At 45.0% G+C, this 13,812-nt stretch overlaps 1 protein-coding gene across 1 annotated transcript in view; it reads left to right on the top strand.

The window, feature by feature from the left end:
* LOC130291615 (cytochrome P450 2B1-like) overlaps positions 1-13,812 on the top strand; it is a 66,450-nt gene that overhangs the window by 36,026 nt on the left and 16,612 nt on the right. Inside the window, exon 5 of the mRNA XM_056540578.1 lies at positions 8,279-8,455. Coding sequence (XP_056396553.1) covers positions 8,279-8,455 — 177 coding nt within the window. The remainder of the gene's footprint in view (positions 1-8,278; positions 8,456-13,812) is intronic.

Genomic DNA, 13,812 nt, shown 5'->3' with positions numbered 1-13,812 from the left:
TTATTGCTGTTCTGAAGGCGTGTCAGTAACAACCGTGCAACGTACTCCCTGCAGGCGTGGGAGGCATGATGGGTATACATCACCTATGTGTGGCGTGTCAGTCATAACAATTATGCGACGTACCCTTTCTGTAACATGACAGGCTTAACAGGTAAATACCACCTATGCGTAGTGTCAGTGTCGTTCAGAAGGCATGTCAGTACCAACGATAATGAGACATACCCCGTCTGCAACGGTTTACTGGGTCAGCCCCGCCTGTGCGTCGTGTAATAGTCGTTCTGAATATGTGTCAGCAGCGACAACTGCTATGTATCACCCTGCCTATATAAAGATGCGTGCAGAACGACTACGTGTGAAACTGTCGTGAACCACTAAGCATGGCTATACCACCAACTTGATGAACCTATACTCGGGCCAACCATATACGCGTATAGACCACCAGTGAATGCCTGAAGCTAACCACGACCTGATGGCAGAGAATATGCCGGCAAGTAGTAACTATTATAACCACATACCTGCGTACAGGGCCACACCCCATGTGCTGTATGAGCATGTGCGCTGCACAAAACTGCCGGTGTACGAACTTCACAAATAGCGCAAGTGCATGTACAGAACACATGCCACGAGTGCACACGCTGCCTGATTCCCGCGTGCACCCGAGTAATATAACCCTACAAACACGCGTGATACAGGTCCTGCGAGCGGGTGTGCAGCACGAACCTTATGAGTGCATGCTCAGTAGTAATCCTATGAGCGTGGGCCATGTAATACTATAAACGTGCGTACAGTGTGACTCGTATGAGCGTGTACAAGGTATGAATCCTATGAGTGTGTACAACATGACTCCTACAAGAGTGTGTGTAGTATGAACCCTGCAGGCGAGTACAAGCGTGTATACCACGTAAACCTACGAGCAAGTGTACAGAATGGATGCTACATTGGTAAGCACCGCATGAACTTGATGAATTATGCAAGCGAGTGTACCGTATAAAAGCTACCGCGAATGTACTGCATAATCCTAACGCGTGTAAAGTAAGAATCCAACAAGCGTGTGTACAGTGTGTACTGTGTACAGCATGAATCTTATAAGTGTGTACGCAGCATAATGCTACAAGTATGTACAAGCGTGTGTATAGAGTAAATGCTACAAGCATGCACCCCCCAACTATGCGCAAGTGTGAGTGCAGTATGAATGCTACAAGCAAGCGTACAGCATGAACCCTAAGGGTGAATGTACAATATAATCCTACAAGCGAGTGTACAGTATGAAACCTGTAGGCAAGTAAACGGTATAAACACTACAAGTGTGTACTGTATGAATCTTACAAGCGTGTGTGCAGTATAAACCTTACAAAGGGGGTGTACAGTATGACCCTAAAAGCGTGTGTACGGTATAAAACTACAAGTGCGTAGAGAACGAATGAACCCGAAAAGCGTGTGTGGCGTATAAATGTAACCGGCATGAATCCTACCAACGTGTATGGGTACCAGGATGTGTACAGCATGAACCCTACGGCATGATTCCTATAAGTGAGAATCGTAGCTTCACAACAGCTGGAGGCACACCGCCCGGAAACACAGAAATATAAAATAAATGAAAAGAAAACTGAGGAAGTTAGTTAAGAGACAAAGATTGGAAGTGAGCGCAGCTGTTGGTGTAGCGTGCCTTAGACTGACCAGATTGGCAGCTGTGGGGGTGAAGCATAAGCCCACAGGGTGGGGCGGAGCGGTGAGACCGATTGAGTGTAAAGGTGTGCGAGTCTCAGTATACCGGAGACACATATAGATCCTCCCAGCAGCACAGAACTACAAAATGTGATAATGATATATATGAGCAGGAGGCTGTTCACATAGAGCGGTAATGTTATACATGTGCAGGAGACTGACCACATAGTGCAGCAATCAAATACATGTGCAAGAGGCCTAACACATAGTGCGGTAATGATATGCATGTGCAGGAGACTGTTCACACAATGCAGTAATCATAGTGCAGTAATGATATACATGTGCAGGAGACTGTTCACACAATGCAGCAATCAAATACATGTGCAAGAGGCCTAACACATAATGCTGAATATTGGAAAAATCGGAAAAATCGACCTGGCATCAGGCGCTCGGGGATCCAGAGAGATCTCACAACCAGTTCATGGAGGTGGATAGGAATTCAAGCTTTATTAGTATACAACAACGCGTTTCGGGGTTAGCATACCCCTTCTTCAGATTGACAAATCTGTCAATCTGAAGAAGGGGTATGCTAACCCCGAAACGCGTTGTTGTATACTAATAAAGCTTGAATTCCTATCCACCTCCATGAACTGGTTGTGAGATCTCTCTGGATCCCCGAGCGCCTGATGCCAGGTCGATTTTTCCGATTTTTCCAATATTCCGCTCACCCACAGGATCTCCTCATTGGATCCATCCTGAAGACCTGTAGGCTTGCACGGAATCCTTCATTACCTCAGACTGAGGTTATATGCGTATTATTATACGCTCCAGGTGAGCGGCCATTCATTAGACCCCTTACGTATCCCCACTCTACGTGGGCCTCTGTATAAATTTTTAGGGTAATGCACTAGGCGCCTCTTTGGGCCTTCTCTCTTTTTTTCTATTTGTTTACAGGTAACACATAATGCGGTAATGATAAGCATGTGCAGGAGACTGTTCACACAATGCAGCAATCAAATACATATACAAGAAGCCTATCACATAGTGCGGTAATGATATGCATGTGCAGGAGACTGTTCACACAATGCAGTAATGATATACATGCGCAGCAAGCCGTTCACATAGTGCGGTAATGATATGCACGTGCAGGAGGCTGTTCACATAACAAAGTAATCGTATGCATGTGCAGCAAGCCGTTCACATAGTGCAGTAAGCTGAACACATAATAAAGTAATCATCACATAATAAAGCAAGCCATAAGAAAACACATACATGCGCAGCAAGCCGTTCACCTAGTGCGGTAATGATATGCTCGTGCAGGAGGCTGTTCGCATAACAAAGTAGCCATATACATGCGCAGCAAGCCGTAAGTAAACATATACAGCCGAAAACCGTAAAATGCTACCGGCGAATGCCGAATGCCGAAATGTAATACGATAACCTGGGGCCGAGCTGACCAAGGTTTTCCCTGAACTCCGGCTCACCTCCGGAGTCCGGGAACAGCCGGCGTTACCCACGGTCAGCCACGGCCACTTACCCCCACCATGCCGGCTGAAGCGAGGTTCCTGTCAGCTGACTCGTGCAGTCAGCTGACCGGTGGGAACGTGACTCCACTTCCTGCCGACATCACGTGACAACCCTCAAGCGAAGAACCCACGGCGTCATTGAAGGGGGGAGAGCCGTGAGTTTTATAGTCATCCCGCTCCTCCCACAATTACAGGCCAGCTGCGCAGGCCTTTCCATTTATTCTTGAAAAATATTTTTTTTTTAAATATGTATATATATTTTTTTTATTTTTTTTGGTCACTGCACCTGCACTCATATTTAAAGGGGTATTCCAGGAATCAAAATACAGGCATTTTTTCTTTCAAAGACAGCGCCCTCCTTGTCTCCAGGCTGGGTCTGGTATTACAACTTGGCTCCATTCACTTCAATGGAACTGAGCTGCAGAACTACTCCAAACCAGGAGACAAGGAGGGAGAGGTTTTTGGGTCTGTTTTTGGATTCCTGGATAACCCCTTTATATATATCAACTGGCTCCAGAAAGTTAAACAGATTTGTAAATTACTTCTATTAAAAAATCTTAATCCTTTCAGTACTTATGAGCTTCTGAAGTTAAGGTTGTTCTTTTCTGTCTAAGTGCTCTCTGATGACACGTGTCGCGGGAACCGCCCAGTTTAGAAGCAAATCCCCATAGCAAATCTCTTCTACTCTGTGCAGTTCCCAAAACATGTGTCATCAGAGAGCACTTAGACAGAAAAGAACAACCTTAACTTCAGAAGCTCATAAGTACTGAAAGGATTAAGTTTTTTAATAGAAGTAATTCATAAATCTGTTTAACTTTCTGGAGCCAGTTGATAGATTATATATATATATATATATATATATATATATATATATAATCCAAATGAAAGCGGCACCTCCTGTAAAGAGTTTGGTCGGGTGCACGCCCTAGAACCTCGGTGCTCCGGTCCGTAGTCAATATAGATCAATGTAGGCAGCACACCAAAATTAGTGCAAAATTCAAGTGTTTATTCCAGGGATAGGTGACAACGTTTCGGCGATCTCACACTTGAAAATGGCTCAGAAATGTTTTATTTATACAGTTATCGCTTGTCTGGGCACTAGTAACCATGGAACATTTTGTTGCCGACAGAATTTTCAGGGATGTGAAATCTGGTGCCATAATTGTTAATTTTAGCATAAAAAAAATTCAATATGGCTGCAACAAAAAAATTTTGCCGCAAAAAAAAAACAAAAGTGGCGCGAAAATGAATTTTCACATTTTCATATTTTCAAAGCAGCACAAGAGACCTTTGAAAATGTAAGGAGATAAAAAAAAGATGCGAATGATATCGCTGGAACAGAAATTACAGCAGTTTTTGAGAATCTCCCCCTATGTCTGCAAAATCAAGTTGATGAAATGCTGTTTATAAGAGAACTATGATCTGGAATGTGTTTCCTCATCGTGCTCTCGGCTGCCCTTATATGTATAGAAGCTTTTATGTTGACTGATTATCAGTTACACAATTCCAGCAAAGTATGTGACTGCCATCAAGTGGCCATAACCTGACATGCAACTACCAAAATTCTCTGTGTTTTTGAGTGTAAGGCTATGTTCACACTACGGAATTCCACGGGCGCAAGCGGAATTCCGCAGTGTGAACTTAACATTAATGTTAATGGGTCTCCGCGAGATCCGTTCACACTGAGGACAATTCCGCCGCTGAAACTGTTCCGCACAAACTGAGAACATGTTCATTCTTTGCGCGGATTCCACGAGCACTGCATAGCCGTCAATGGTGACGGCTCAGTGCCCTGCGGCCCTAGCGCCGAAGTATTTTTGGCGGCGGCCACCACAAGGAATTTCCACTCGCTGAATTCAGCCAGCGGAGATTCCGCAGTGTGAACGCACCCTAAGGCAATGTTCACACGCCAGAATTTTTGTGTGGAATTCCAATATGGGGATTCCGCAGCAGCAGAGTCCCATTGATTTCAATGGGATTCTGTTGCGCCGTGCACATAGCAGTATTTCGGTGTCCGCAGAAAAAGTGGACACCCATTCTTTTTTGCGGACTCTGCACGGAATGCATTGCCGTTTATGAGACGCCGCATTCCCTAGTGGTCCTAGCGCAGGCAGGTCGTGCTGTCTCCCTAGCTGCTTGATCTGACTTATTTTAAGAAGATGGCTTCTATAGACTTACAATGGAGCCACGCTCTTCTCCCATCTAAATCTAGAGATTGGTCAGGGTCTGAGCATTAAGACCCCTACCGATCATAACTTTTGACATCTATGTGACATGTCGAAAGTTTTTTTATTTTATTTAAATTTTTTTGTTTTAATTAGGTGACAGTAAAGGTATGGGGCAAGTCAGGATGAATCCGGTTAGGGCTATACAGCGATTTTTAGCCCCACAGGGCAGGTCATGTGTCCTCGGTTTATAATCTAACACCTCAATTATAAAGCTTGAGGAGATGACACAGGATCGCAGCCGGGGTAACTCCAGCTGTTGCAAAACTACAAATCCCAGCATGCCCAGACAGCCAACGGCTGTCTGGGCATGCTGGGAGTTGTAGTTTTGCAACAGCTGGAGGTACCCTGGTTGGGAAACACTGCCATATATCTTCCAATGTATAGGGGTGCATGTGCTTTGGGGGGAGAAACTCCCTTCCTATCAGTAGCAGATGTAAGAGGAAAGGTCTCAACATGTCTGATATATGTTACATGTAGCAACATTGGTCCAGATTTATCAAACTGTGTGAGAGAAAAAAAATGGAGATTTTCCCACAACAACCAATCACAGCTCAGCTAATGAGCTGTGGTAAAGTGAAACCTGAGTTGTGATTGGTTGCTCCTCCACTTTTCTCTCACACAGTTTGATAAATCTGGGCCATTGTGGGTATAAATCTGTCATCAGACTTAGGCTGGGTTCCCATTACGTTACCCCCATACGGGAGCGCATAGGGCAGGGGAGAGCTAAAAACTTGCGCTCCCGTATGTAATTAATTTCAATGAGCCGACCACAGTGAAACGTTCAGTCCGGTTGGCTCATTTTTGCCCTGTATGCGCTTTTACAACCGGACCTAAAACCACGGTCGACCACGGTTTTAGGTGCAGGGGGAAAGCGCATACAGGGCAAAAATCAGCTGACCGGACTGAACGTTTCACTGTGGTCGGCTCATTGAAATTAATTACATACGGGAGCGCAAGTTTTTAGCTCTCCCCTGCCCTATGCGCTCCCCTATGGGGAAAACGTAATGGGAACCCAGCCTTAATACGATTAGAATCCCCATAGAGTCATACTGAGACAGCGTAATGCAAATGTGTATAATCTTTATTGACAAAAGGTAAATATTAATAAAATCAATTAAAAAGGAACAGCAACAGACAGACTACAAAGGCGTCTATTCCATGGGTAATAAGGTGGGCATCTAGTGCATGCAGCAAATTACAAATGGAGGCAATCTCCTATAAGGTGTATTCACACATTAATGGGGGAGATTTATCAAAATCGGTGCAGAGGAACATTTGCCCAGTTGACCATAGCAACCAATCAGATCGCTTCTTTCAATTCTAAGGGTATGTTCACACTATGGATTGTGAACGGAATCTCCGCTTGCAGAATTCAGCGAGCAAGCGGAAATACTTCGACAGTAGGACCACGCGGCACTGCAACGTCACCATCGATGGCTATGCAGTGTTCGCAGACTTCCGCGCAAAGAGTGAACATGTTCTTTCTTTGCGCAGAACAATTCCGCAGTGTGAACGGGTCTCGCGGAAACCCATTCACACTGATGTTTCTGTTCTAAGCGCGTAATTCCGTTTGCGGAATTCCGCGGGAATTACGTAGTGTGAAATACTTGAACAAGACCTCTGCAAAATAAAAGAAGCGATCTGATTGGTTGCTATGGGCAACTGGGCAATTTTCCCCTGCACAGTTTTTGATAAATCTGGCTGTATAAACATATACTAGCGAACATACAACTACATATGTCTGGGTATACACACAAATAATGAATAATATATTGCACATATTTGAGCCACACAGACAACAAAATCCAGCAGATCCTACACAATACAGCCCTCAGATACAGAACGAGACCCCCAGCATGTCAAGCTTGCATCATGCTGACATCTTAGCTACTTAAGGACGCCACCCCAACGCCGTTTCGCATAGAGCTTCCTCAGGGAACCTCTTTTGGTTTATTAGACTTAGAACGATGTCAATAAACTGTTATCTAAGATTACCCAAATAGTTGGAAATTCCAAGGGAGAGACCCAGAGCCAGATCAGACATCTTTGGCACGTGTTGAGCACGAATATTCGAAATGCGTATTTTTACCGCGAATATCGGCACTTCGCGATTTTGCTAATATTTTGAATATAGAGTAATGAAGAATATTCTTTTTTTTTTTCACAGTACACATCACAACAATGATGAGTACTGTGTAAAGGGAAAAAAATAAGTGATCATCCCTCCCTGCTTCCAGCTTGTGGTCCAAAGAAGGCTTCAATATTACTTACTGTGTGAGTCGGTTTGGAGCTCGAATATTTCGTATATGCGAATATGCAAATATTCACAAATATCGGCACTTCCAGAGGACACTGATCCCTCCCTTGTTTTAGCTTTAGATAGGGTAGGTTAGTTTAGCAGATAGATTCTAGTGTAGGGCATAGTGTTAGTTGAAAGGATATAATCGCGCATGCGCACTATGCGAATTTCATTACGATTTTCACATGGGAAAAAAAAGTGAATGAACATAGCGAATCTGCGAATTTCATGAACATAGGACAAATATTTGTCCATATTTTCGCTAAATATTGCAAATTCGAATATGGCCCCTGCCGCTCATCACCATTTGACATATCTTATTATACGATCAATGTATTTAGCTGGAATGCCCCCTAGGATGACAGTGAAACAACTTTGAGAAGACCACACAAAATTGCATTGAAAAATGGTCTTCTATTGGGGGTGGCCTGAAATGTTTGTTGGTGTGAAAATCCATCAGAGTGAATCTGGTCACAGTGAGGGGGTAAATCTTTTTTCAATGTATATCTTTTATACCACTTTTGTATTGCTGTGACTATATTATGTTATTGTTTTCATAGTTGTACAATTTCATACCATCAATTCTAAGCTATTTCCCGGGGCCTCATCACAAGCTGCAGGAGAACTACCAAGCACAGCTGGACTATGCAGAAGCCATAGTGCGGGAACACGAGGCAACACTGGACCCCGCTGCCCCCCGAGACTATGTTGATGCTTTCCTCATAAAGATGCAACAGGTTAGAACTAAATGATTTCATTTCATTTGTCATTTTGGAAGAAATATCCCCCACAGTTGACAAATCAAGAGCCTTTGGCTTTCCCGGCATGCTGGCAGTAGTTTTGAAACAGCTGGAGACACACTGGTAGGGAAGCACTAAGTCTATTGACAACTTTAGTATGGGCACTCAGTATACAGTGGGGATTAAAAGTTTGGGCACCCCAGGTAAAAATTTGTATTAATGTGCATAAAAAGGCCAAGGAAAGATGGAAAAATCTCCAAAAGGCATCAAATTACAGATTAGACATAAAAACTAAAGTTAGATTTTATTTCCATCATTTACACTTTCAAAATAACAGAAAAAAAAATGGCATCTGCAAAAGTTTGGACACCCTGCAGAGTTAATATGTATCTATTTATTTTTTTACTGCCGGCAGTATGGGGGACAATTTTTGTATTCTGGAGTTCTCCTTAAACTTCATTTTTTCCACAAGAAATCAGCTGCTGCTTATACTAGTCTGTAGACGGTATAATAATCAGCAGTTCACTCCATTCTTAATTCTCTGTGACAGAGTGCAATTTTGGGTTTAATACACATTTATTTTTTTTGTGCTGCACTGTTGTGTCCTGATTCTGTGCAAAAATAAGTTTTTTCAGTGGACTGTAGTGCATTTTTCTGCCCTCATACGTGCATACCACATACCTACATCAAAGCAGTGTACTATTTTGTATCTGTAAATCTGTAACAAGTCTAGATACTGGGAAAGTCCAGGCAAAAGTAATCACCGGCTGGTGTTTTCCGAAAATATGCTTTCCAAGTGTACTGTAGTGCATTTTTTTTGCCCTCTTTTTTGCATACCACATACTTACATCTAAGTAGTGCACGTTTTTGTACCTGTTAATCTGTAACAAGTTACATACAGTGAAAGGCCAAGGAAAACTTATCACTGGCTGTTGTTTTATGAAAATACGTTTTCCAAGTGTACTGTAGCACATTTTTTTGCCCTCATCAGTGCATACGGCATACCTACATCAAGGGCCGACATACGGTGAAGGGCCTACATACGGTGAAAGTCCAGCCAAAAGTACTCATCGGCTGGTGTTGTACTCAGATACTTTTTTAAGTGTACTGTAAAGCATTTTTCTGCCCTCGTCAGTGCATACCAGATACCTACATCTAAGTAGTGTACTATTTTGTTCCTGTTAATCTGTCAAGGGCCTACATACTGTGAAAGGACAGCCAAAAATAATCACCTGCTGCTGTTGTAGACAAATACTGTTTTAAGAGTAGTGAAGCGTATTGTACTCCCCTCATATACGCACTAAGTATGTCAGGCAGAGAAGTGCCAGGACGTGCACAGAGGAGTGGTAGAGGCCTAACTCCTTCAGACAGAGTTGGCAGCAGACTTGGGGTGAGTGGCAGCAGGAGTCGCAGCGAAAGGTCTGAGCTCCCGATATCAGCTAGAGGTCGTATCTCGACCAGCAACCCATCTGCCGTCGTCGATTAAATAACACGGTCATCCACTTCATCACAAGTGACATCTGACACCCCCAGTCAATAGTCGGTGGGTTCCTGAGACCCCTGTCCTCCCATTGCCTCTGTCCTATGCTGTTCCCTCTCCTACAGAAGTAACTTATGCTGTGGGTACAGCTCCACTATTCACTGAGGACGATCTTATAGAGGACAGTCAGCAGCTACTGGACAGCCAAGAAGGGGAGAAGACATGCGCGACTTCCTCCGCTAGGCGGGCAAGTAGTGATGAGGAGAGTGACGTGGGAGGTTGTGTTGCCAGGGTTCAGGGTCCCGAAGCAGACACTGTTGAGGAACCTGAGGAGGACATCAGTGACATGCAGACACCACTCGATGATGATGAAGTCGATCGCAATTGGGAGCCAGGTGCAGAAGGGGCTTCATCATCATCAGGAGAAGAGAGTTGCAGGTTGCCGTGAGGCAGCAGCTGAGCCATCAAGGCGGTAGCATGGTTGGCAGTCAGCGTGATGGCAGAAGTGGAAATTCTGGAGCCAAACGTGCCTGGGGAAGACCACCTGCTTCGCGGCAGCCTACCTTTCCGGGAGGTAGTAGAACAGGGGTTCCTGCAAACGGCGGCAGTAGCAGTCAATTAGTGCGGACTGTTGGTGGGAAAATCAGCTACTCGGCGGAGTGGCAGTTTTTCATCAAGCATCCAGAGGAGGTTCACATAGCCGCATGCAAGATATGTTGGCAGAAGGTGAAGCGTGGACAGGGTAGCAATGTTGGCACCACAGCCCTGCATCAACACATGCTTTGTCACCATAAAGTGGCCTGGGAGAACCGTGGCTCCGATGTAGTGGTCCAGCCTACTGCATCACCCAGTGGCCAGCCGCTCCCTCCTTCAGCCAGCCAAGGCTCCACCACCTCAGCCGAATGGCACACGTGTTAAATCTGGTTGTCAAGCAGTTCCTGAAGTGTTCCCCCCCCCCCCATTTGCAAGACATCCTAAAAATGGGATGGAAACTTTGCATGAATTTCAGCCACTCGTATAACGCAAAGCACACCCTCCTTGAGCTGCAGTGTTAGAATGGTATCCCCCAACATTGTCTGATTTGTGACGTTGCCACACGTTGGAATTCCACACTGCATAAGTTGGACCTGTACGAACAGAGAAAAGCCATCATCGATTTCTTGATGATCCAAGCGGATAGGGGTAATCTCGTGTGTAACTTCAATGTGAACCAGTGGCAACTCATACGTGACACCTGCCGTTTGCTCAGGTCCTTGGAGGAAGCCACATTATACGTATATCGCCAGGATTATGTGATGAACGACGTCATTCCACTGCTTCATCTACTACAACAAGTGGGGGAAACGATGGCTGGTCAGGGCAATGGAGACGTTGCGCCTACATCTCACAGCAACATGAGCACTGTGGGGGCTGAACTGGAGGAGGAGGAGGATGGAGCACAGTTTAGGTTTGATGGGATGGTTCTAGTCATCTGAAAGGAGAGGAGGAGCATGATGAAGTAGAGGAGCTAAAGGATTATGAGGAAGGCGAGACAGAGGACCCAGACACACTGTGGCAGTATGCAGTGGAGATGGAGGCAGGGAGTCCCTCCGAGTCACTTGCACAAATGCCACGATGCATGCTCACTTGCGTAGTGACATCCGAATTGTCACCATTCGGCAGCAGGATGACTTCTGGGTCTCCAACTTATTAGACCCTCACTACCGGCACAAAATGGGGGCCTTTTTTACACCCACTGAGAGGGAGGACAAACTGACCTACTACAGAGAGATCCTACCTAGTCAGTTAACTGATGCCTATCTGCGACATCTTCTATCCACTAGCAGGTCTTACTCGGGGGGCCCTCTGCGCTCACCTTCCACTGCTATGGGTGGTGAAGAGGGGTGGGGTGGCAGGAGCAGTACCAGCTCCATCAGCAGCAGCCTGAGTCTACAGTCGCTGATGAGTAGCTTTCTTCACCCACATAGGGAAGCAACTCATCAGCAGCAGGTAGACATGGAGCAGGACCTGAACCAGCAGGTGGTGGCATACCTTGACATGCCCATGCCAACACACCTTGAAGATCCGCTGGACTTCTGGGCAGCCAAACTCGATTTGTGGCCGCAACTTGCAGAGTTTTCCCTGGAAAAGCTGTCCTGCCCGTCCAGTAGTGTGGCATCAGAGTCGGTATTTAGTGCGGCGGGAGCCAAAGTCACCCCAAGGAGAACTCGTCTGTCCACAAAAGATGTGGAGAGACTGACCTTTTGTGAAGATGAATCAGGCATGGAGCCGCTAGGACTTCCACCCACCAATGCCAAATGTGTCAGAGTAGATTGACCATGGTGCTACACCAACCCAAATATGGATAGTGCAAAACAGATTTAAGGCACTGCTCCCCAGTTACAAACATTCCAGCCACCTTCATCACCGGGTACTGGTATTGCCACCCACCGCACCACTCTGTCACCGGGTCACTTTCAGTACTCCTGATGCTGCTGCTGCCACCTCCAGGCTGTGCCATTCAGCCACTATATGGTCTCCTAATGCTTCAGCCAACTCCAGGCTGTACCATTCAGACACTGTATGGACTCCTTATGCTTTCCCCATCTCCAGGCTGTATCATTCGGCCAATATATTGTTTTCTGATGCTGCTGGGACTGTCTTGGATTGTACAATTTTTTATTTCAGCACTAACAAACATACATGCTCAATAGAGATTTTAACATTGATGTTTTAATGTTACGGGTTGTGTAGCCCTCTTATGTACGCATCCTGCTGCCTTCTCCAGGCTGTGTTTCAGCAACTATATGGCTTAGTAATGCTGCTGGGCCTGTGCCTAAAATTTCTTGAGGTTAGCACTAGCTAACATACATCTCGTATACAGATTTTAACATAAACATTTTAATGTTAGGGGTTGTGAATCCATCTTGTAAACTCATAGTGATGCCACCTCCAGGCTCTGTCATTGGGCTTCCTTGATAGATTTGGCCCTTTGTACCCACACGCCGGGACCCGGGACACTAAAACTTGGGAGTTAAAAGTTTAATTTCGAAATCCTTAATTTAGATTTTAAAATCTTAAATTTAAATAAAAAAAATCATACATTTCAATGGTCTCCTCGTGCTTCAGCCAACTCCAGGCTGTGTCATTCAATCAATATATGGTTTACTGATACTGCTGCTGGGCCTGGGTCTGGGAATAAAATTTTTGTTATGGTAGCATTAGCTACCCAAAATCTTCGGTTGTGAAGGCCTAGTGTCTACTCATGCTGCTGCCAACTTCTGGCTGTGCCATTCAACCACTATATGGTCACCTCATGCTGCCAACACCTCCACACTGTGTCATTCAGCCACTATATGGTCTCCTCATGCTGCCAACACCTCCACGCTGTGTCATTCAGCCACTATATTATCTCCTCATGCTTCAGCCACCTTCAGGCTGTACCATACAGACACTAAATGTCTGTATGGTACAGACATATGGTACACTTATGGTACAGACATATGGTACACTTATGCTTTCCAGGCTGTGTCATTCAGCCAATATATAGTTTTCTGATGCTGCTGGGACTCGGATATTAACTCCAAATATATGTTATGGTAGCACTAGCTAACATAAATGCTTAATTGAGATTTCAAGCTTGATCTTTCAATGTAAGGGGTTATGAAACCCTCTTGGGTACTACTTATGCCTGCTCCTGACTGTGTGTTTCAGGAACTACTTGGCTTACCGATGCTTCTGGCCTTGGGCCTCAAATTTTTTGATGTTTAGCACTAGCTAAATACATGCTTAATAGAAATTTCAACATTGTTCTTTCAATGTAAGGGGTTATGAAACCCTTGGGTGTACTGTTGGTGCCTGCGCCTGACTGCTCCAGTGTCTGTCAGGGACTACT

The sequence above is a fragment of the Hyla sarda genome, chromosome 9 (genome assembly GCF_029499605.1).
Source record: "Hyla sarda isolate aHylSar1 chromosome 9, aHylSar1.hap1, whole genome shotgun sequence".
In the NCBI taxonomy this organism is placed as follows: Eukaryota; Metazoa; Chordata; class Amphibia; order Anura; family Hylidae; genus Hyla; species Hyla sarda.
Note: the sequence above shows the minus strand (reverse complement) of the source record. Positions and strands in the feature narration are given on the sequence as shown.